Source organism: Mirounga leonina, unplaced genomic scaffold (genome assembly GCF_011800145.1).
Source record: "Mirounga leonina isolate KUSES-001 unplaced genomic scaffold, KU_Mleo_1.0 Mir_165, whole genome shotgun sequence".
NCBI lineage: Eukaryota > Metazoa > Chordata > Mammalia > Carnivora > Phocidae > Mirounga > Mirounga leonina.
Window position 1 is genome coordinate 44,442,093 of NW_023270415.1, and position 20,998 is coordinate 44,463,090.

Consider the following 20,998-nt stretch of genomic DNA (forward strand, 5'->3'; position numbering starts at 1 on the left):
AGTTCTCAAAGGTGGTTTCTGGGGCCTCTGGTTTGAGAAACTCACCTTGAACTCACACAGCCCCATGTTAGACGTAGGTGCAGCACAAGGTTGGTCTCCTGCCAGGATGCTGGTGTTTGGGGGTGCTTCCTTGCCCCCAAATCGGAAGACTTACGAGGCCACAGTGGACGAGGTGTGTGTGCAGGCACTTGGGGCGAGTCAGAACCTGGCAAGCCGGCCTGGACAGGATGACTACATGGGCCTTCCCCACTTTTCATTTTGATGACTAGGTTCACTGTTCCATATTTGGCTTTCTCTCTCTTTCTTGCAGTTGTGGTGATTGGGATTTAGGGAAAGCATTTGGGATCCCTTTTCTAATCCCTGTCAAATCTGGATTTAGCTACAGAGTCTGGGAAGGGGAGGAGGGCCTCCCCCCATCCCCCGCCCCTGGCTGAAGGCAGTAGCTTGGAACATCGGAGAAATTCCACCCTCTGAGGCAGGAGGCCTCTCTTCTCATCCCCTATCAGCCTCTTCTCAGAATGTGATGAGTTTCGTCCACAGACTCAAACACCTTCTAGCCTTCTTGTTTGGGGGCTCTGAAGGAATAAGTATGGTGGGGGTAGGGGAGAGACTTAACGTTTGCCTGTTTCCCATTTTACAGTATCTTTGGTTGAAATGTCTCTTGGTCAGTCCCTTTTCCAGTTCCACGATGCCCCCCACCCCAGTTGAGGTTGCGTCCCCCTCTCAGACAGATTAGTGCAGCAATGGTCTGCATCACCCTCAATTGACTTATTATGTCACCTCCCTACAGGCCAGCTAAGGGACATAATATGCTGCTACTGTATTCTGCCCATCGCCTCTGGCATCACGCACCCACTTCTCAGGCCCTTCATGGCGGGCTTCAGGTTACCTCCAGCTCCATTCCTATCTGCACCTCCTAGCGGTTTCTTCGTCCCTTATTCCATTTCCGCCATATTCCTGCCATCTTAAGCTTCTGCTCATATGTCTCTCTCCATGTGTTTCCTTCTCTCGATCCAAACATTGCATAAAACTAGTTCATGTCCTGTCCCCTTGACCCCAGCCCACTAACATCCCTGTTCTCTGAACATCCGGTGACAGCACCACACGGCTTCACTTGTTCCATTAGTTAAGTTCCCAAGGTAGATCGTAAGCTCCTTGACATTGGTTATTGGCTTGTTGTATAGTCCCTGTAGTATCCAGCCAAGCTTATGTGGCATGCAGTAAATAATCAAATCGTGTCGACCCTGATCAGGTGTTTTCCCCACGTAAAAACTGTATGGATGACTTTCTAGGAACTGAAGTGTTCGTTTATCTTGCAAAAATAAATAGTATCTGTTTGTAGCCAATACTCATGATCACCCGGTCATGCATCTTATACCCTTACAGCTTCCCCGAGTGGGGAAGAAAAACCAGGGAAGATTGGGGTTCCGAAAGGTGATTCCCCAGCCCTGGGATTTCCAGTAACAGCCAGCCTGCACTGGCCCTTGGCGCTCCTCTCGTGAGTTTGACCTCTCCTCTTTCCCCAGAGAGCTCCTGTGAGAATAAGCGGGTGGACCTGGTCTTCATCATCGACAGCTCCCGCAGCGTCAACACCCATGACTATGCCAAGGTCAAGGAGTTCATTGTGGACATCTTGCAGTTCTTGGACATTGGCCCTGACGTCACCCGGGTGGGTCTGCTGCAGTATGGCAGCACTATCAAGAACGAGTTCTCCCTCAAGACTTTCAAGAGGAGGTCTGAAGTGGAGCGCGCCGTCAAGAGGATGAGGCACTTGTCCACGGGCACCATGACGGGGCTGGCCATCCAGTATGCCCTGAACATTGCGTTCTCAGAAGCAGAGGGGGCCCGGCCCCTGAGGGAGAATGTGCTGCGGGTCATAATGATCGTGACCGACGGGAGGCCGCAGGACTCCGTGGCCGAGGTGGCTGCAAAGGCGCGGGACACCGGCATCCTGATCTTTGCCATCGGTGTGGGCCAGGTGGACCTCAACACACTGAAGGCCATCGGGAGTGAGCCACATGAGGACCACGTCTTCCTAGTGGCCAACTTCAGCCAGATGGAGTCACTGACATCCGTGTTCCAGAACAAGTTGTGCAGTAAGTCCTGCTCGTCTGTGGCTCTTTCAGGGGGAATCATTAGGATCTCGTCTTTCATCTTCCAGTGTAGATTCTGTGCTACCTCGTCCCAGGTACTGCCCTGGTAAGGGTGTTCGGCAAAGGCCAGGACAGACACAGCGTTCTCTTGGGGTTACACGCTGGCCAAGGAGACAGATAGTAAGGATATAATGACACAGACACGTAAGTAACTGCCGTTTTAACAGTGGCATGGAGGAAGAATTCAGGGCAGGACCTAACCTTGGCCAGGGTGCTCAGGGAGAATTCCCTGGGAAAAGGACGGTCAAACCCAAGCTGCTGAATGAGTACGAGTAGATAGGTGAAGTTTTTCTCCAGCACGTTGGACTGCCCTGGCATTCCCTAAGTTAGAGTTCAGATGGACTTGGAGTAAAGATGGGAACCGGAGGGCAAAAAAAAAAAAAAAAAATACCATAATGTCTCCTTGGATGGGGTCGAATACCAAGCAGTATTGCCCCACAGTGATACGAGTGGTGGAGGTTTTCTCCTCAGAGCGGCCCAGTGCACAGGGAGGACGGAGCTGCGGTCCCCTCCTTCTGCAAGGGGGATGCCTCCCCACGTCCTTGAGCCGCTTCTGCTGCGGGCTCTTCCGCCCTCTCTTGCTTTCCAACCCTACTCTCCACAAGGTTTTGCTCTCCTTCCTTGCTGGACGGCTCTCAGTGACCTGCGCCCGGAGCTTCTGCCTCAGCTTTTCCCTGTGGGCCAACTTGCCCTCCTTCCAGTTGCCTGCTTCTACCCCTGGCTTCCTGTCCTTTCCTCCTCCAGGAGGGCAGGGGCCCAGGCGGCACACCCAGTCTCCTCACTAGTCCCTGGAAACTGGAAACGTGCCTCCTGGCCTGGTAAACTGTCCAGTCCTGCCTTGCCCACCTCCATTTGTCCCTGTCCCCTCCAACTGCCATGCTTCTTTGATGGGAAAGCAAAAGGAAATGTCTATTTTGAAAGGACTAGTGTTCCCCAGGAGTATCTGTGGAGAATGCGCTTAAGGACTAGATTCATCTCCAGCTCCTCTGGAGCAGGACCCTGGCCCTCTGGGGACTCTGAAGACTCTGACCCTGTTCTCAGACTCTGACACAGCCTAAGGACCCCCGTTCCCCTGACCAAAGCCTCAGGGAGGAAAAACTGCGTTTTGCTGTGTCTTAAAAAAAAAAAAAAAAAAAAAATTCCCTGAGAACTAACATCAAAAAGCAGAGACTCCATTGTTTCTTGATTCCCAAATCAAAAGATTTACTTAGAAAAATAAATAAATAAATAAAACCAATGCTCTGAAGGCAAAAGAACTTTTTTCTCTGCAGTGTCACTTGGAGAATTTTCAAAAGTGCCATTAGGCCCGGGCGCTGCAGAAGGGCGGTCCTCTGGCCGAGAGTCACCCCGTTGACTTCAGCCAGTAGAATGCTCTGCAAACATGTTAAGGTTTATGACTTTAAATGACTTCTGCAGAATTTATGTTCCCTTTTCCTGGAAATATTAAAACAGAAACTGGTTCCGTAACCGTTTTGATGGGTTTATTCATTTGTCTCGGAAAATGTCAATGGAGGCGTTCTTTCAGAAGCGCTCTGGACTGATCGGCAAATGGAAAGACAGGATGAGGCGGAGGCTGTGTGCTTGTCTGAAGAACCTTCCATGTGTGCTTTATGGTCAGGCAGCAAAATTAAAAGGCCTTTTCGATCCTCCTCTCCACACTTTGTAGTCATCCCGAAGCTCTAAGAAAATACCAGTATTATGCCATTCGTTGGTTTGTGTGGCCTGAGAGCAGAATCCCCCTGCCCGCCCGCCCCGCAGGAGACCAGCTCCGCTCCCACCGCATCGCGGGTGTCTGCAGACCCGCCAACCCTCTTAAAGGGTTGAGGAGGCCCCGGGGCCTCTTTATCAACCGTGCAGTAAAGAATGCAATAACTAGTATTGGTAAAGCACTCGCCTTCTGTTCTTGTATTGAATCCTCACGAAAATCTGGGGAAGGCAACACAACAGCATCCCTGCCCCTTTGCACCTTCATAAACTGCTCAAGTGAATTGACCGAGAACAAACAGCCAGGCGTCGGTGGGTTCTGCTTCCAAAGTTCTGGCTCACTTCACTCCTCCGCACGTCGGGGGTGCTAAATTCCTCTTTTAAGGTAAACCATTTTCTGATGCCCTCCCCGACTCAGCCACGCTAGGTAAATCAGCTTTGAGGTTGGCATTCGTCTCAGAATTTGACCGGGAGCCTTTGTAGGATTGGCTGGGGGTGGGGGGTGGCGGGAAGGAGACTCGAAGCTCAGCGTCGCCCCCTGCCGGCTGTACGGTACTTTGCAAATCTGTAAAATGGGGATTTTACCTCCAGACTCCATGTGTGAACGGGCGTTATCAACTGTAGGGCTCTATTCAGTGTGCACCGTGTTGTGTGTGATTGCAGTCAGCTACACGGAGGACCAGCAGGCGAGGCAGATGGCCTCAGTTTTGATGTGCACTCCAATTATCAGACATCAGCAATGAGCGTCTTCCAAGTTCCAGGCATCTGTGAGGTTTTGGAAGTTTCATTTGTTCCTTAAACATCAGTTGAACTACACTCTGAGAATAACAGCTAATTTTGTCCTGGGCTAGGCACTTTCCATTTGTCCTTTCATTTAATACTTGTAACAGGCTTATGAGGCAGGTGCTGTTATTATTCCCATTTTACAGAAGTGGAAACTGAGGCTTAGAAAGGATAAGCAACTTCAAATAGCAGGGTTGGAGATTCAGATTGCAGGCTCTCTGGCCCAAGCTCTTACCCTCCAGGTGCCAGGCCCGAGGGTTTCAGGCTGGTGGGAAGATGCTCTCATCATAGAAAAATGGGATGGCAGCTATCCAAAATGTGCACTTTGGAAAGTCACCTGGCACTGAGGGACCTCTGATCAGAGAACACCTGGGTCTCTCTAGGGGCTCCAGGAGGGCTTTAGAAAGGAGAGGATAATAATAATCATTACCATTTACCATATCAATATATAATATATATCATAATACTAATGTGCTGGTTTGAGCTATTAGCATATGTTAACTTATTTTATTCACACAATAAATCTGTGAAGTAAGTGCTCTTACAACTCTCATTTTACAGAAGAGGAAATTGAGACCCAGAGAGGTTCAATGACTTGTCCAAGGTCACACAGCACTGTGGTAGAGTTGAGATGTAAGCCCAGGCATTCTGGCTCAGAGCCTACATCTTGATCGCTATGTGCTACATACACTTGACAGATGAGTAGGAGTTTCCTGGCTACTTGGGGAGGTGGGGTTGCGCCACGGGCAAGAAGCCTGGAAAGGAAAGATATTTTCGATTGATTTTTCTATGTCATTGAAACAATAACAACAGCAGCAAAGAACTAGTCCAGATTCTCTCTTAGTTGTAACCTGCTAAGGAGACATGACCCACAGTTTGAAAAATGCAGACGAAGGGGTAGGCAGGGAAGGGGAGGCCATGGTACAGCTAAGGAGAGGATTTCAGAGGGAAGAAGGACTGAGGCTCTGTGCTTCCAGCAGAGCTGAAAAACGCTGCTGGATCTGTGGATCCGAGGAGACAGGCAGTCTTTCTGTGTGATCAAAGCAGGAAACTTTATTGTAAAACTAGGAAGAGTTCAGGCTCTGGAGCCAGACTGCCCTTGAGTGGGAGACCTGGTTCTGGCTCTCACTGGCTGTGTGGACGTGAACTTGGGCACAGCGGTGGCTTTATATCCATGGGCAGTAAATTCCCACACCAGCCACAGCAAGGGGGAGAATGCTGAGGTTGCATTCTCAGGCCACCCCTGAGAGCACCAGAGAGACTTGGAAACAAGGTATCCTGTGAATTGAGGCCCTGTCTACAAGATGACCAAAACCTACACATCCTGGGGCCTACCATTTTTGCCACCCAGGGAGAGAGGACACTGAATCTAGGGACTGACAAACACAGGTCTATCCTGAGCTTTCTGATGACTCACGTAATCTGGGCAGGGCTGCTTTTAACTAACCTCTTGCTATCTGTTTGATCAGCCAAGCCTGGTATTTGGGGCCTGGAGGCTGGTGGTTCCTACCCTAATAGCCCCACCCCACCCAGGTCAGGCACAAATTAAGGCTCTAATAGTGTTCCTAAGACACACCTTTCATGACGCCTGGGCAAAATCTACACTTATTAGAGCCCTTTGGGGCTCTGGTGTTAAGTGGGAGACAAGACTGCTTCAACAAAGGTGTAAGTGTTCCTCTCCAGACCCCTAGTCAGCCCTAGCATTCCTTTGATCATTTATGCATTTGTTAATAAGCATTTATGCACATTCCTATTTCCTAGTTTAAAAAAGCCCAATCCCGCCAATGACCTAGTCTGCTGATTAGAGATTCCTTCCTCAGAACACAAAGCCTTGACCCAGTTGCAGCCCATGAGGCCTTCTGGAGGCCAGTGGAGCGGGCAGGATGATCGCCCCCCCTTCAATCCCACCACAGAGGCCCGTCCCACGGGGCAGCTGATGTTCTTGGAAACACCAGTCAGGCATCCATAAAATTTTACAGATGGAAAATTTTCATTTTATCTTAGTAAAAATGGTGGGGATTCTTCTGCTTGAAAATAACAGAAATTCAGTTTGAACCAGCTTTTGGGGTGGGGGAGCTTGTATTATATTACCTCATGGAAATCAGGAGAAGAGTAATGTGACAGCCCCACTTTCTCTCTACCTTCTCCCTCTGCCTCCCCTTCCTCTCTGTTCCGTGAGCAGAATGCATGCATCCTGTCAGCCCCCCACATGTACTAGCCCTCTGTTTAAGCCCCCTTTTCCTCAGTTCTAGCTCCCGGATGCCAAGAAAGGACTCTGATTGTCACACCCTGTGCCAGTCAGTGGCATCCAGGAGGGGGCTGCCTCATACCAACATGTCCCTGCAGTCCCCATGCATTTGAGGTGAGAAGGAAGAGCAGTTTCTAGAAAAGGGGGGACACCTAGACACCACTCATGCCTTTATTCCACAGGTAAACAAACAGGTTGAAAAGGGCTACCCAGCTTACCTGAACTCCCCTCCCTCATTTAGGCAGAGGGGAGCCAGAGCACAAGCCTGGCTTCGCACCCAGTGCACTTTCCACTATACCAAGTTACAGTCTCCTGCTTCCCATTCTTTTACAGCATGTGGCCAACACAAGCCTTAGTAACGAGCTGTCACTCCAAAACCCTCTGCAGTGGTTCTTGTAATTTCCCCATTTGACAGGTGAAGAAAGTGGAGTTTAGGGAAATTAAGTAATTCATCCAAAGTCATATCGAGTGGTGAGGCGGAGTGTTCAGGCAGTCTGCTTCTCGGGGCCACCTTCTTCACTCCGGTGCTGTCTGCTGTCAGTGGGTGTTTGCTCTGCCTCACGTCTCCCGTCCCCTTGCTTCGTCTGCCAGGGTCCTGGTGAGAAGATGGGCTCCAGGCTCATCACCGGGGGCCTCGCACCAGCGGAAACCTGCTGTGTGGTTGGTTGCCTGGACTTGAGACTTCCTTCATTACGGAGGAGAGGGACACGCCGAGAGAGTTCCTCGGGAACGCCCCCATGCCTGCAGGTCACTGGGCTCCAGCAGTCCCGGATAGGAAGAGAGCCTTCCAGGGTGCAGGGCAAATGCAAATTAAAAACAGAATGATGATTTTCCACTCATGAGACTGTCAGAAACTTAACATTTTGATAATCCCGACTGCTGAAGCTTTGGGGGGCGTGGGAAATGTTACTCTCGTGCACTGCTGGTGTGAGCCACCTTGCAAGGCAATTAGGCCACATCTATTCAAACTAGGACCCAGTCCTAGCGAAACAACTGCTTGCACCTGTGCTTAAGGAGATGTGTTTGAGAATGGTCGTCACGGGCACCTGGGTGGCTCAGTCATTAAGCGTCTGCCTTCGGCTCAGGTCATGATCCCAGGGTCCTGCTTGTGTTCCCTCTCTCGCTGTCCCCCTATCTGTCAAACAAATAAATAAATAAAATTTATTTATTTGACAGAGAGATAGAGAGCACAAGTAGGCAGAGAGGCAGGCAGAGGGAGAGGGAGAAGCAGGCTCCCCGCCGAGCAGGGAGCCCGATGCGGGGCTCGACCCTAGGATACCGGGATCATGACCTGAGCCAAAGGCAGACGCTTAACAACTGAGCCACCCAGGCACCCCCAGTAGCTCAGTTTTCCTAAGCACTGGATTAGTGGGATTGTTCTTAGCTTTTGAAAGCCTCTTTTATTTTAGTTTCGTAAAAATATATTTCTACAGATGGACATCTTTTTTGTTTATGAGAACACTTGCATAACTTGTTCCCTGTTTATAATGATGCTTGTTAATTTTAAATATGTCCAAGTTGAATTATATTGAATAAAGTAATAAACTAAGATGTAAAAAAATAATGAGAATTTTTATGAGCTCCAGATAGACTTATGCAAGAATCGATGTCTCTGAAAGCCAAAGGACTTCAGAAACTAAATACAGAAATATTTTAAATTAAGATTAAATTAAAAGATTATGGAAACATGGAACTTCAGAATGCATTTTTTACTCCAAAATATTCTGCAAGACACTTTTGCATATTAAAAGATTGTTCTTGGGATTTATGGTCCTGAAAAACTGTTGACTCTTTACCACATCCTCATTTAACTAATAGCTTCTCCTCCAACCCCATTGCTGCTACTGAGAATCTACACATTAGCCAAAGCCCCCTCTGGTATCAGCAAACTTTCTGATTCCCCAGTTGAGCATTATTAATTGAACCGTGAAATGTCTGGTTTTTTGAGATCATTTTTGACCTGTTTTTATCAGCAATTTCATACGTCAACCTAGCATCATTTCCCTTTAACCCTCTGTGGCCCTTTATCTATATACTGCTGATGGCATTTATCTAGAATGGTCTTGTCCAACCAGCGGCTGTAAATCCCCTTGAGGGTAGGGACTGCAGTTTGTTTTCCTTTGGGTCCTGCTTTCTCCTTCACAGCAGGTTCTGAATACATGTGGGTGGATGAAGTCAGAGAAGGCGTCATCATTGCCTTAACTCACTGTATCTTCCTTTTCAGCGGTCCACATGTGCAGCATCCTGGAGCATCACTGTGCCCACTTCTGCATCAATACCCCTGGTTCGTACGTCTGCAGATGCAAACAAGGGTACATCCTCAACTCGGATCAGACGACTTGCAGAAGTAAGATTGCTTTGCTGATGTATCCGAACCATCCTCCTCTGCTCTCTCAAGGGCCTCTTGAATTCATCTGTGGCCCCTCACCCAACCAAGTCATCATCTCCCTAAGGAAAGAAAGGAGGCTTTATAACTCGGGTATCTTAGGCCGGCCTCCCCCACTCCCACCCCCCAAATCACAGTGCTTGGACCAGAGCCTGGCACATACTAGGCCAACAGGAAGAGTTTGGAAGATCGTTGGAGGCACCTTCTTAGAAAGAGCCTTTTTGAATTCATGTCTTTTACTTCCAAGCTGTTCTTTAAGGGGAACCACTGGAGAGCCTTTTCATCCACTGTCTCTATTAACTGTACCCTGAGGAATTGTCTCTCTATTTTATTCTCTTCTCTGAAGCATTGACTTGGGATGAGTTATGAACATTGGCTGGGAATGATTATTCTGTTCTGTTTAGAGGTGTGCAGGGATCTAGTAGCTTTGGTGAAGGACACTTTATAGGTCTCCTAAATAAAAAAGATCAAATAGATAAAATGCAAATAGAACTCACATTCTCTTTTTCTGGCCAAGCCCCAAAACGTACTAACAACGTACTGACATTTGAGCCAGCAAGCGGTAATCTGCCTCTTAGAGGAGAGAATTACCTCGATGGTGAGCATAGTGCCCATGTATATATATTTTTAAGTTGTAAGTAAAGCCACACTGTTCCAGCCCATAGACAACCAGGCTACCAAACCAGGCTTACTCAAGACGTGAGGAAGACCGGCCCATACGGAGGCAAATAAAACTCAGCTAATCTGACGCACAGTTCATGCAATGCATAATTATTACACCACATGGTAAGCAATTAAGCTTTAATGGAAAGCATTTGCACAAATGGCTGTAATTAGTATCACATTTATAGAGCCAAACCACATTTTCCTGTTTTCTTCTCACTTCATTTTCGGGGTTGAGAGTAGTTGGAAAGAGGCCTTCCTGTCCCCCAAGATTAGGTAACATCTGCTGGACTCCTCAGCTCTGTGGCCTGTGGATGCACCAAGCCCTCAGACTTGGTGAGTCTCTGGTGCTCTGTGTTCTTTGGCTCCTCTCAGACCACAGGATCCCAGATTTTTTAGTGCAGCCTGAATCATCCTGACCTTCTGCTTGAACCTCTGACCCTTCTTCAGTTTCCACAACGAAAATCACTCACACCAAATACCCATGGGCTTAATAGAATTCTCTGGAGAACCGGGGCAGCCCTGGCAAGGTCACCTCACCCACTGCTTGCTGCTCGGCAAACAACCTATAAACGTCTCTTTCCGACATCCCCCTACCTTTTTTGCGAGCTCTGCCCGACCTCTCTCCCAGCCTCTTCGGGAGCTCCCCCTCCCCAAGGGGTTTCTCTGAAGAATGCTCAGCCTTTTTGTACCCTGCTAACTCCCTTCTTGGCAGCACAAGAAATTCCTCCCCTTGTCTTCTGCCCCAGTCGCCTGCTGCAGTCGGGGCATCTGCTGACGTCCACTTTCCATGGGCTGGCTTAGTCAAGTCAGAGGAATTTGGAGACTAGCAAATAAAAAAGAAAAAGTTCTCCCCTCAGTGTCATGAGCAAGACCTACCTCGCACCAGGTTCTGTCAACCCCTGCCTGGTCCCACCTCAAGCCTTGAGGCCCCCGGCCCCCCACCTGCTGTGTTGGCTCCCTCCCGTTCAGGGCTGCAGGTACAAAGAGCATGAAGTGGAAGCTGCCCGGGTTTCAGACAGACTGACCAGGTGGAGGGGCAAGGTGGTCCAGGGCAGCGGTTCTCCAGCTCCAGTAACTAAGAACCACTCAGGAAGCCGAGCCCCGGCTGTCACCCCCAGAGACTCAGAGTCAACAGGTCTGGGGGTGAGGGGCGCCCAGAAGTCTGCATTTCCCGTGAACTTCGGACGTGGATTGCTGCCACACTCAGATTCCCTGGCGTCAGGCAACAAGGGGGACCAGAGGGAAGGGCTTCGAGTTAGGGGAGAAGGGAAGGAGCTGGAGCCAGGGTTCTGCCATCCCAATCTGACCCAGCCCCTCCAGTCACCCTGAAGCAGTTCAACCACCTGCGCTCTCAGTATCAGACGTCGCTGAACTGGTACAGTCATAGAGAGCAGTTCTCTCTCTCTCTCTCAGACAAAGGTGGTAACTCTTTGGTGTGCATGTCTGAAACTGTAGATGGGCCAGACTTCGATTTCAATCCTGACATTGCTGCAGCTCTGCCTGTCTCTTCCTGAGCTGCTTATTTAAACTCTTTGACTCAACTTCCTCACCCATAAAATGGGAAAGCTGGTGACAAATTCATATCTGTCTTATCAATAAGTCCGTGTTAGCCTGTGGTTTTAGTCCAGTGGACAGTTAAAAGTTGTGCCAAGCGAAGGCTGGCACATTCCTCGACCTCTGTTTAGGAGCTGCTTGCAGGGACGTGTCCCTGCCAACATGGAGAGAGACTCAGTGGGCCTGGTGGGGAGTGAGACACAGCTCTTTCCATTTCTGAGCATGTAAGATGTGCCAGGCAGCGTGCAAACGACTGGAAATAAAATAGCGAATGAAACAGCAATGTTCGTTCTTCTTGGAGCTCACGTTCTTGCATGGGAGTAATTCAGATGACCAATATAATTGCAACCATGCAACTGGTGATTGCACCAAAGTGATTGCAGCCCATGTGAGTCCTGCATCGGGCTCAGCGTGCGCAGCACACAAGGTCAGGACGAACTGGAGTCAATTCCCTTATTAAGTGTTCACCATATGGGCGCCTGGGTGGCTCAGTTGGTTAAGCGACTGCCTTCGGCTCAGGTCATGATCCTGGAGTTCCGGGATCGAGTCCCGCATCGGGCTCCCTGCTCGGCAGGGAGTCTGCTTCTCCCTCTGACCCTCCTCCCTCTCATGCTCTCTGTCTCTCATTCTCTCTCTCTCAAATAAATAAATAAAATCTTAAAAAAAAAAAAAGTGTTCACCATGTGTTAGGAGCTCTTCTAGTGCTTTCTACGTGATATCTCATTTAAATCTGACAATGCCCTCTTAAAGTGGGTTTTATCATGCCCGTTTTACAGATAAGGAAAATAAGGTCCTCCCCAAAAAGTTCAGACAATTTACTCAAGATCATATGGCTAGTACTATGATCAAACCAGAATCCAAATCTTGTTCTGTAGGACTCCATATTCCTAGCTCTTACCCCCATTTGATACTGTCCCATGATCCCCCCCTTGAGGGCCCCCAGATGGCAGCAGGGCAACCCTGCAACCAGAGAAATTCCTCCAAGCCCAGGAGGACAGGCAGGTTCCAAGGCTCACTGATCCCAAGGGAGACTCAGAACTAATGCACCAAGACTAACATTCAAGTGATTACCATTCCCTCAAGTCCACTGCCAACCGCTATGACACTGTCATTCTACAGAATGACGTGAGAAGACTTCTTAGGCGATTGCCCTGAGATGAGCTTGCGCATGCGCGCACACACCCATACACACACCATATCCAGCGTTTTGTATTCATACTTGCCTGTGTGGAGGGAGGAGGCAGACACAGCCAATTCAGAGATTCTTCAAATGGAAATGGGCCTTAGTTATCAGACTTTTAGCTCTCTTCCCCACATCACCCAATAATTCTATTCCTTCCCAGTGTCCCAGATGAATGATATTGCATGTCCGTTCACTACCTGGGACACCAGGCTTTTGCCCCACACCTCCATCCCACCTCCAGATAGTGTGGACTAAGCTGAAATCCTACTCTCTATAATTCCCAACTTTGATACTATTTCTGTCAGCTAAAGCTATATACCAGAGGGTGTATTTCCTTTTTCAAATAAAAAGAGAAAACTCTTTGATTATTGAGGAGTGTTATCCCCCTATCCCTCATTAATTTTCTCCTTTTCAGGGGAAGCATAAACACATCTTTAAGTAAATGGATTTGGGGTCTCTTCACTGTCCAAATAATCCTCTTCTGGACACTAGTTGGTCAGTGTCTCAAAATGTGCCCCTCCATTCAAAGACTAGATCAAGCATATTAAATAAATATTACCCTCAAAATTCTGCCCATATGAGCAATTTGGAATGTACTGGAAGTCAACATTGTGGATTCTTCTGTCCTCCAAAAAGTCTTTCCCACCCAATACCAATATATGAAATAAATGCAAAAGTGTTAGCATAGTACCTAGCACATAGGGCTCAATAAAAGTTCATGTCCTTGGGAGTATCATGGGGCACCTGGGTGGCTCAGTCGGTTAAGCCTCTACCTTCGGCTCAGGTCATGATCTCAGGGTCCTGGGATCGAGTCCTGCATCGGGCTCCCAGCTTAGTGGAGAGCCTGCTCTCCCTCTCCCTCTGAAGCTCCCCCTGCTTGTGCTCTCTCTCTCTCTCTGTCAAATAAATAAAATCTTTAAAAGAATTAAAAAAAAGAAGTTTATGTCCTTCCCTCACCCCATTAAAAAAAAATGGGAAAAACCTCCATAAAATATGCCTGTCTTCATGTTTTCCCCTACCAATCCCACTCCCTTTGAATTGCTTTCCCAAACTTTATCTTCTTTCCTTTTCTTTATTTATATTTTTAAATAAGGAATTCTCCTTCCCTTCTTGAATATTTAATCTATCTGGAAAAAATATTGAAAGCACAACATTTAGAAAATTTCACTTGGCAAAAAATTGTAAACTTTCTTATCCAGCTTTCTCATTTTTTCTCTTTCTCAAGAACCATACCAAATGCATTTTATTGCTTTCATTCTTCAGATATGTTCCTGACATTATTTTTTCCAAGCTACAGAAATGATTTAGTAGCTTTTATTTTACAGTTTAATCAAGGGGCATGATCCAGAAAAAACAGTCATATTGTTAAAGAGAGAAAAGAAAATTATAACCAACATCCCTCCTGATGAATTTAGATGCAACGATTCTTAAAAACCTACCAAATAGAATCCATATTTATATACTCTAATCAAGACCAAATGAGGTTTATCCCAAGGATGCAAGTTTGCTTTAACATAATTCACCACATTAACAGATTAAAAAATGAAAAACTATATCATCATTTCATAGATGCAGAAAAGGTATTGAACATTCATTCATGATAAAAACTCTCAGCAAACTAGCAATAAAAGGGAAATTTCTCAACCTGATTAAAGGTATCTATGAAAAAACCTACGGTTAACATCATACTCAAGAGTGAAAGATAAATCCTTTCCTCCTAAGAGAAGGAACGAGACAGTATGTTCATTCTCACCACTTCTCAGCATTGTACTGGAGGTTCTAACTGATAAAATAATAAAATAAAAAGAAATTAGAAAGTCATACAGATTGGAAAGAAAGAAGTGAAATTGTCTTTATTCACAGACTATGTGATTGCTTCTGTAGAGAGCTGGTGAGAATCTTTGAAAAGCTACTAAAAATTGATAAGTGAATTTAGCAAGTTTGTAAGACACAAAGTCAATGTATGAAATTATTTGATTGTATTTTTACATACTGGCAACAAAAATCAGAAATTGAAATACCAGGGGTGCCTGGGTGGCTCGGTTAAGCGTCTGACTCTTGATCTTAGCTCAGGTCTTCATCTCAGGGTTGTGAGTCAAAGCCCTGCATTGGGCTCCATACTGGGTGAAGAGGCTACTTTAAAAAAAGAAAAGAGAAGAAAAAGAAATTGAAATACCATTTATAATAGCATTGGAAATATGTAATTTAGGGATAAAGTTGACAAAAGTGTGCATGATCTGTACACTGAAAAGTACAAAAGATTTCTGCAACAAGTTAAAGAAGACCTAAATAAATGGAGAGATATACCATATCATGGAATGGAAGACTTAATATGGCGAAGATGTTAATTCTTTCCAAATTGATCTATAGATTCAAAGCAGTCCTTATCAAAATCCTAGCAGATGTTTTTAGGTAGAAACTGACAATCTGATTCCAATATATATATATGAAAATGCAAAAAAACTACAATAGTCAAATACAGTCGATTCTCATTATTCATGATGGTTGTAAGCCTCTGTGAACATTGAACTGCAATTATTAGATCATTGTTCCTAGAAGAAATACAGGGTTAGATTCTTGTGAGCTTCTGGCCACATCGTCAATGAGTACATAGCCTTGTTTTATGTGTGTTCCTATTTAAAGACACATTATTGAGTAAATATTGTTGATTGGTTAATATTGAACTCACAGCCAACAGCACTATTACTCATGCCTGAATGAAGATCATCTAATATACATCTATTCTTCATGAGGCACATCACAGCCTTCTTGCATTTAGGAACACTAGACAGCATTTCACAGTACTCTTGAGGGTCCTTTTAAACAGTGAAATCACCCAACAAAAAGCACAAAAAGCAAAAAAAAAAAAAAAAGGCACTAAATAGAATGCAAAAAGGATGCTTGTTTGTAGTATGAGAGCTAAAACAAGAAGGCAAAGCATTGCCTTTTTTTTTACCTTAACTGGGAATGTGTGCATGAGGTAACTCAAAATTTTCACCATTCTGTGCACATCCACAAATGGCCATGAAAATACTGCAAATATTGATTTGGGTTACAAGTAAATTTTAGAAAGTAGGTGAATGTGCAAATATGGAATCTGCAAATAATGAGATTAATGAAAACTCCAAAAAAAAATAAAGTTGGGGGGTTTAGATTATCTGATTTCAAGACTAATTATAAAGCAATAACAATCAAAACAGTGTGTATTGGTGGACATCAATGGACCAGAATATAGTCTAGGAATAGACCCATGCACATATGGTAAACTGATTTTTTAGAAAAGTGCCAAAGCAATTCATGAGGAAAGAATAATGTCATCAATAAATGGTGCTACAACAACTGGGTTGCCATGTGCAAAAAAATGGACCTTGACCCTCACTTCATACCATATGCAAAAATGAATTCAAAACTAATTTTAAATCTAAATGTAAGAGTGGAAACAATTAAATGTGTATGTGAAAATGTAGGAAAATTTTTTTGATGACCCTGGGTTTGGCAAGAATTTTTTAAAAATAGGATACAGAACACAAAAGAAAACACTCAATAAATTGAACTTCATAAAAATTAGAACATTTGGGGACGCCTCGGTGGCTCAATTGGCTGAGTGTCCGAATCTTGATTTCTGTTCGGGTCCTGATCTTGGAGGTTGGGGAATCGAGCCCCCCACATTGGCTGCGTGCTCAGTGTGGAGTCCGCTTGTCCATCTTCCTCCCCTTTTGCCTCTCCCTGTGCTCGTGTTTTCTCTCTCTAAAATAAATAAATAAATCTTTTAAAAAATCAAAACATTTGCACTTCAAAATACACTACTACCAAAATGAAAAGGTGAGCCATAGCCTGGGATAAAATATTTGCAAAACATATATCCAGCAAAGGACCTTAGAATATATAAAGAATTCTTAGAACTCAATAATAGGAAAATAAACAACCCAGGCAAAATGGGCAAAAAATTTGAACAGACACTAAGCCAGAGAAGATATATGGATGGCAAAGGAGCCTGTGAAGAGATGTTCAACATTATTAGTCACTAGAGAAATACAAATTAAAACCACAATGAGATACCACCATACCTCTACTGGATTAGATAAAATATTGACCATAATACATGTTGGCAAAGTTGGCAACAGGTACTATCATTGTTCCTGGCAGGAATGTAAAATGGTTCACCCCCTTTGGAAAACAGATTAGCAGTTTTCTACAAAGTTAAATATGTACCTACCATATGACCCAGCCATTCAATGTATTTAGGTATTTACACCAAAGAAAGTAAAGTTTATGTCCAAAGATTTTTTTTTAAAGATTTAATTTATTTTCATATTTGAAAGAGAGAGGAAGCATGCGAGCAGGGGGAGGAGCAGAGAGAGAGGGAGAGAGAATCTAGGGAGAGTCCTGAGCCCCGAGGCGGGGCTCCATGTCACAACCCTGAGATCATGACCTGAGCCGAAACCAGATGCTTAACCGACAGAACCACCTACACGCCCCTATGTCCAAAGAAAGATTTGAACACAAATGTTCACTGCAGCTTTACTTGTAAGAGTTCCAAACTGGAAACAACCCAAGTGTCCATCAATAGGTAAATGGATAACAAATTGTGATATATGCATACAATGTAATACTACGAGGCAATGAAAAGAATGAATTTTTTTTTGAGATTGAACTATTGACACAAGCAGCAAGCTAGATGAATTTCAAAATAACCATGTTGGATGAAATAAGACAAACAAGAGTACATAGAGTATGATTCCATTTATCGAAAATTTTAGAAAATGACAACTAATCTATGTGACAGAGAGCAGATTCATGGTTGTCTGGGGATGGGGGGAGGGCGGTGGCAGGGAAGCAGGCAGAGGGATTACCATGGGGTGTGAGGAAACTTTGGGAGTTTGGTGATGATAGGGGGTGGTATGTCGACATGTCAAATTTATCAAATTGCATTCTTTAAATATGTGCAGTTTATTGTATGCCATTTGCAACTCAATAAAGCTAATATATATATAGAGAGAGAGAAAGTCAGAATAAGGTGGTTTTGGAAGGTAAGTAGTACTGAGACAAAGGCTGCAAGATAAGAGATTGAAGAAAGAGTCATGGAACAATCAGGGACGGCATTGTGGAGGAGGGGGTTTTTCTAACAAGTCGAAGAGAATCACAGGGCTTGTTGTCTTTGAGGGTGCTAACTAGGCCAGACTGCTTGTCTGGAACAGTTTGTTTGGGGCATTAGTGGGGGCTGAGGGAAGGAATATAAGCTGGAACAAATTATGGAGCTATTTGATTCTCAAGCTGAGTCCCAGCAGGGATCTTTGGTGGGCGGGGCGGGGGGCGGCTGGACACAGGGTGTCAAAAGTAAAACTACATTTTAGTAAATTGACTTTAGCAGTAATATATACGTGGGATTCAAACTGGTGGACAATGGGTGGAGAAGTAGCATCCATCCATTCACTCATTCTTCCAACACTTACTGGTTCTCTCTAGGCACTCTTACAGGGCGGTAGGAGAAAAATGAGGGTTTCTCTTATATGCTTGAGACCCAAGAAACACTCAGATCTTGGTTTCCCTTATGCTCTGCTCCTATGGAGCCGGAAGATGCAATCAGTTTACAATTCTGATCAGCTCAGTCAGTTCAGTACATGCTTTTTTATGCCTACAAAATTAATTAGGAGACCACAGCAATAAACTGCATGCCGGTAAGGAGTTTATGAAATAAGCTGGGAGATGGGGGTGGGGGATGGTAGCAGGATTTAAAATGACAGCTAGCTTCAGAGAGGAAGCCCGGTTTTGAGGCAAAACTAATGAGTGTGAGAAGGAGCCCACCCAAGTGGTTGGATGCAGCTGGAGATGAGGCATTAGTTCAAGGAAAATCCCAGGCTGGATATGCTTGGTGGTGGTAATTGACCCTGAAAAATGGATAAAATCTTGGAGGGAGAGAGGGAGCGTGGAAAGGGAAGGTCAGGGTCGGAGCTTTGGGGCTGCCCACGATGAGAGCAAGGAGCAAGAGTGGAAGGGCGAGCAGGCTGCACCCCCAGGCCTGCAGCTGGTCAAACAACAGCATGGCCCCAGGTGCGCCAGGACTGCTGTGAGCAGAAGTGGAGGCTGCTGAGCAGAGTAAGTGTGGTCACGGAGCTTCCTCTCCACCCCGGCTGCTGGGCCCCAGAATGTGGAGATGGTGACGTGCAGCCTGCTCACCCTCTGGTTCGGCCAGGCTACAGGGTTGTTGTTTTTTTAAAAAAAAAAAAAAAGAAGAAAGGAAAAGAAAGGAATCCTGGCTGAATGGCGTTCTCATGGGAGAACGGACCTGCTGGCGTGTGAGTGGAGAAGTGCGATGTGAAAGAATCACCACCCGTCGCCCTGTCGGTGGGGAAAGTGATTTTGAGGCTCGTGCAGCTTCTTCTCTGCGTTCCTGGTTTCACAAGCACCCAGACAAGCAGCCTCAGCTTTGCAGGGGAGCTGGTTGGAAACGCAAACTCCCAGGTGGGACCCTAGGGGTCCCGAATCAGGAACTCTGCGGTGTGACCTAGGAATGTATGTTTTAACAAGCCCTCCAGGGTTTTCTGATGTAAGCTCAAGCTTGAAAACCACTGACCGAGGCCTTTTAAGTTAGATCTCTCCTTGAGAGACTCCCCTCAGTAGGGAGTTTATATTAAGAACGTGATGATGGGGCGCCTGGGTGGCTCAGTTGTTAAGCGACTGCCTTCGGCTCAGGTCATGATTCTGGAGTCCCGGGATCGAGTCCCGCATCGGGCTCCCTGCTCAGCGGGGAGTCTGCTTCTCCCTCTCCCACTCCCCCCTCTCATGTGCTCTCTCTCTCTCTCTCTCATTTTCTCTGTCTCAAATAAATAAATAAAATCTTTAAAAAAAATTAAAAAATAAAAAAAAAAAGAACGTGATGATGGGCCAGCTGTTTGGAAATTGCAAAATGTGCTGCACGAATAGGGCATTATTTGTGCGTGCTTGTTTCAATGACCCTCATTTGGTCAGATTTACTTATGTTTTAAGGATTTACAGGGAGGTGGCGGGGGGAGACTTCCCCCTTTCTTTTCCCTTCTCAGAACAAAAATCTTGTGAGTGACTAGGAGAATTGATTGGAAACGAATTCAACAGTTGGGGAGAGAAGGATTCCAGGCACAGCTGGGCTTTGCCCGAAAGGACAGGTTTGTTTTTCTCGGTGACATTGGGTTTGTTTTGTTTCTTCCAGCGTTAGAAGCACAAGGCTGATGACTCACATTTACTGTCAAGAGTCCTTAAGTCCAAACTGCAGCTGCCAAAATAAGATTAGTGCCTTCAGGCACCATGAAGGAAGGGGGATGGTCCCCAAAACGCAGGCTTGGGTTTGTGGAGGCCTGACTCTGTAAGGGCTTTCACATTGGTGCAGGCGGAAACCCCATTGTTCCCCACTTGAGTGAAATCACAGCCCTAATAATACATTTCTCTTCGCCCTTGCTGGGATGGATAATTTCTGATTTCTACATCTCAGGCTAAATAACAGCAGGAGCTGTTTACAAAAAGTGGAGCATGTCTTTAAAGGTGTTCATTTTGCTTTAACTCCAAAGGACGGATTAAACTGTCCTTGGTGGGAACAGCAGGCAGTATGGCTTGTCTAAAACTCTGAAAAGCCAGTAAAAACCCTTTGATTTTGCCTGGCATGACGTCAGCAAGGGCAGCCCCAGGCTTTGTGCCGTGCTCCTCATCCAGTGGAACCAGATGGAGCTTTTCCAAGTTCTCTGGCTGAGGTGCGGCGTCAGGGTTTGGAGATCATAAATGAAGGAAGGCACTTAAATCTAGAATGCATGCGAGCTTCGGGGCAAACACTGGGGATGGATTTGAGCACAACTCTGGGGCTCTGAGTTAGCAAATCCTCACTGATTTCTCTCACCTGGGCAAACTGAGCAGCTGCAGTTAACACCCCTCCCTGTAATTCACAAGAAACGAAAAACAAGTAAATTCTGCTGTCAGCTCTGTGCTAATGATTGCCTTCTGGCAAGGCATTGCTTGAGTTTGGTGAGATCTTTTGTTATAAGATCCAGAATTGTCTACTTTGCTGTATCAGATCAATGCAGCAGAGAATTCACAAACCAAAACTTAGTCAAGGATACGTTGACGTTATTTAAAGAAATCTGAATCTATGTCCGCGTGTGGAGTTTTCACAGGCATCCATAAAGTGACACTATATTGTAATTGTGATGTAGGCACAACTCGGTTGGGGCCCACCTCTCCTCCATGCTGAACTGGGCCTATACCTCCAAGAACTTTCTTTACCCCAGTCTAAGGAAGAAGGAGGCTAGCATTTGCTGAGTACCTACTGTCTTTCAGGAGCTTTCCTCGTCTCATTA

At 45.9% G+C, this 20,998-nt stretch overlaps 1 protein-coding gene across 3 annotated transcripts in view; it reads left to right on the forward strand.

Moving 5' to 3' along the window:
• MATN2 (matrilin 2) overlaps window positions 1-20,998 on the forward strand; it is a 127,059-nt gene that overhangs the window by 38,849 nt on the left and 67,212 nt on the right. For 2 of the 3 annotated variants that reach the window (XM_035011587.1, XM_035011588.1), the window contains exons 3-4: window positions 1,527-2,096; window positions 9,113-9,235. In XM_035011587.1, coding sequence (XP_034867478.1) covers window positions 1,527-2,096; window positions 9,113-9,235 — 693 coding nt within the window. The remainder of the gene's footprint in view (window positions 1-1,526; window positions 2,097-9,112; window positions 9,236-20,998) is intronic. The other variant, XM_035011590.1, reaches the window with a different exon arrangement.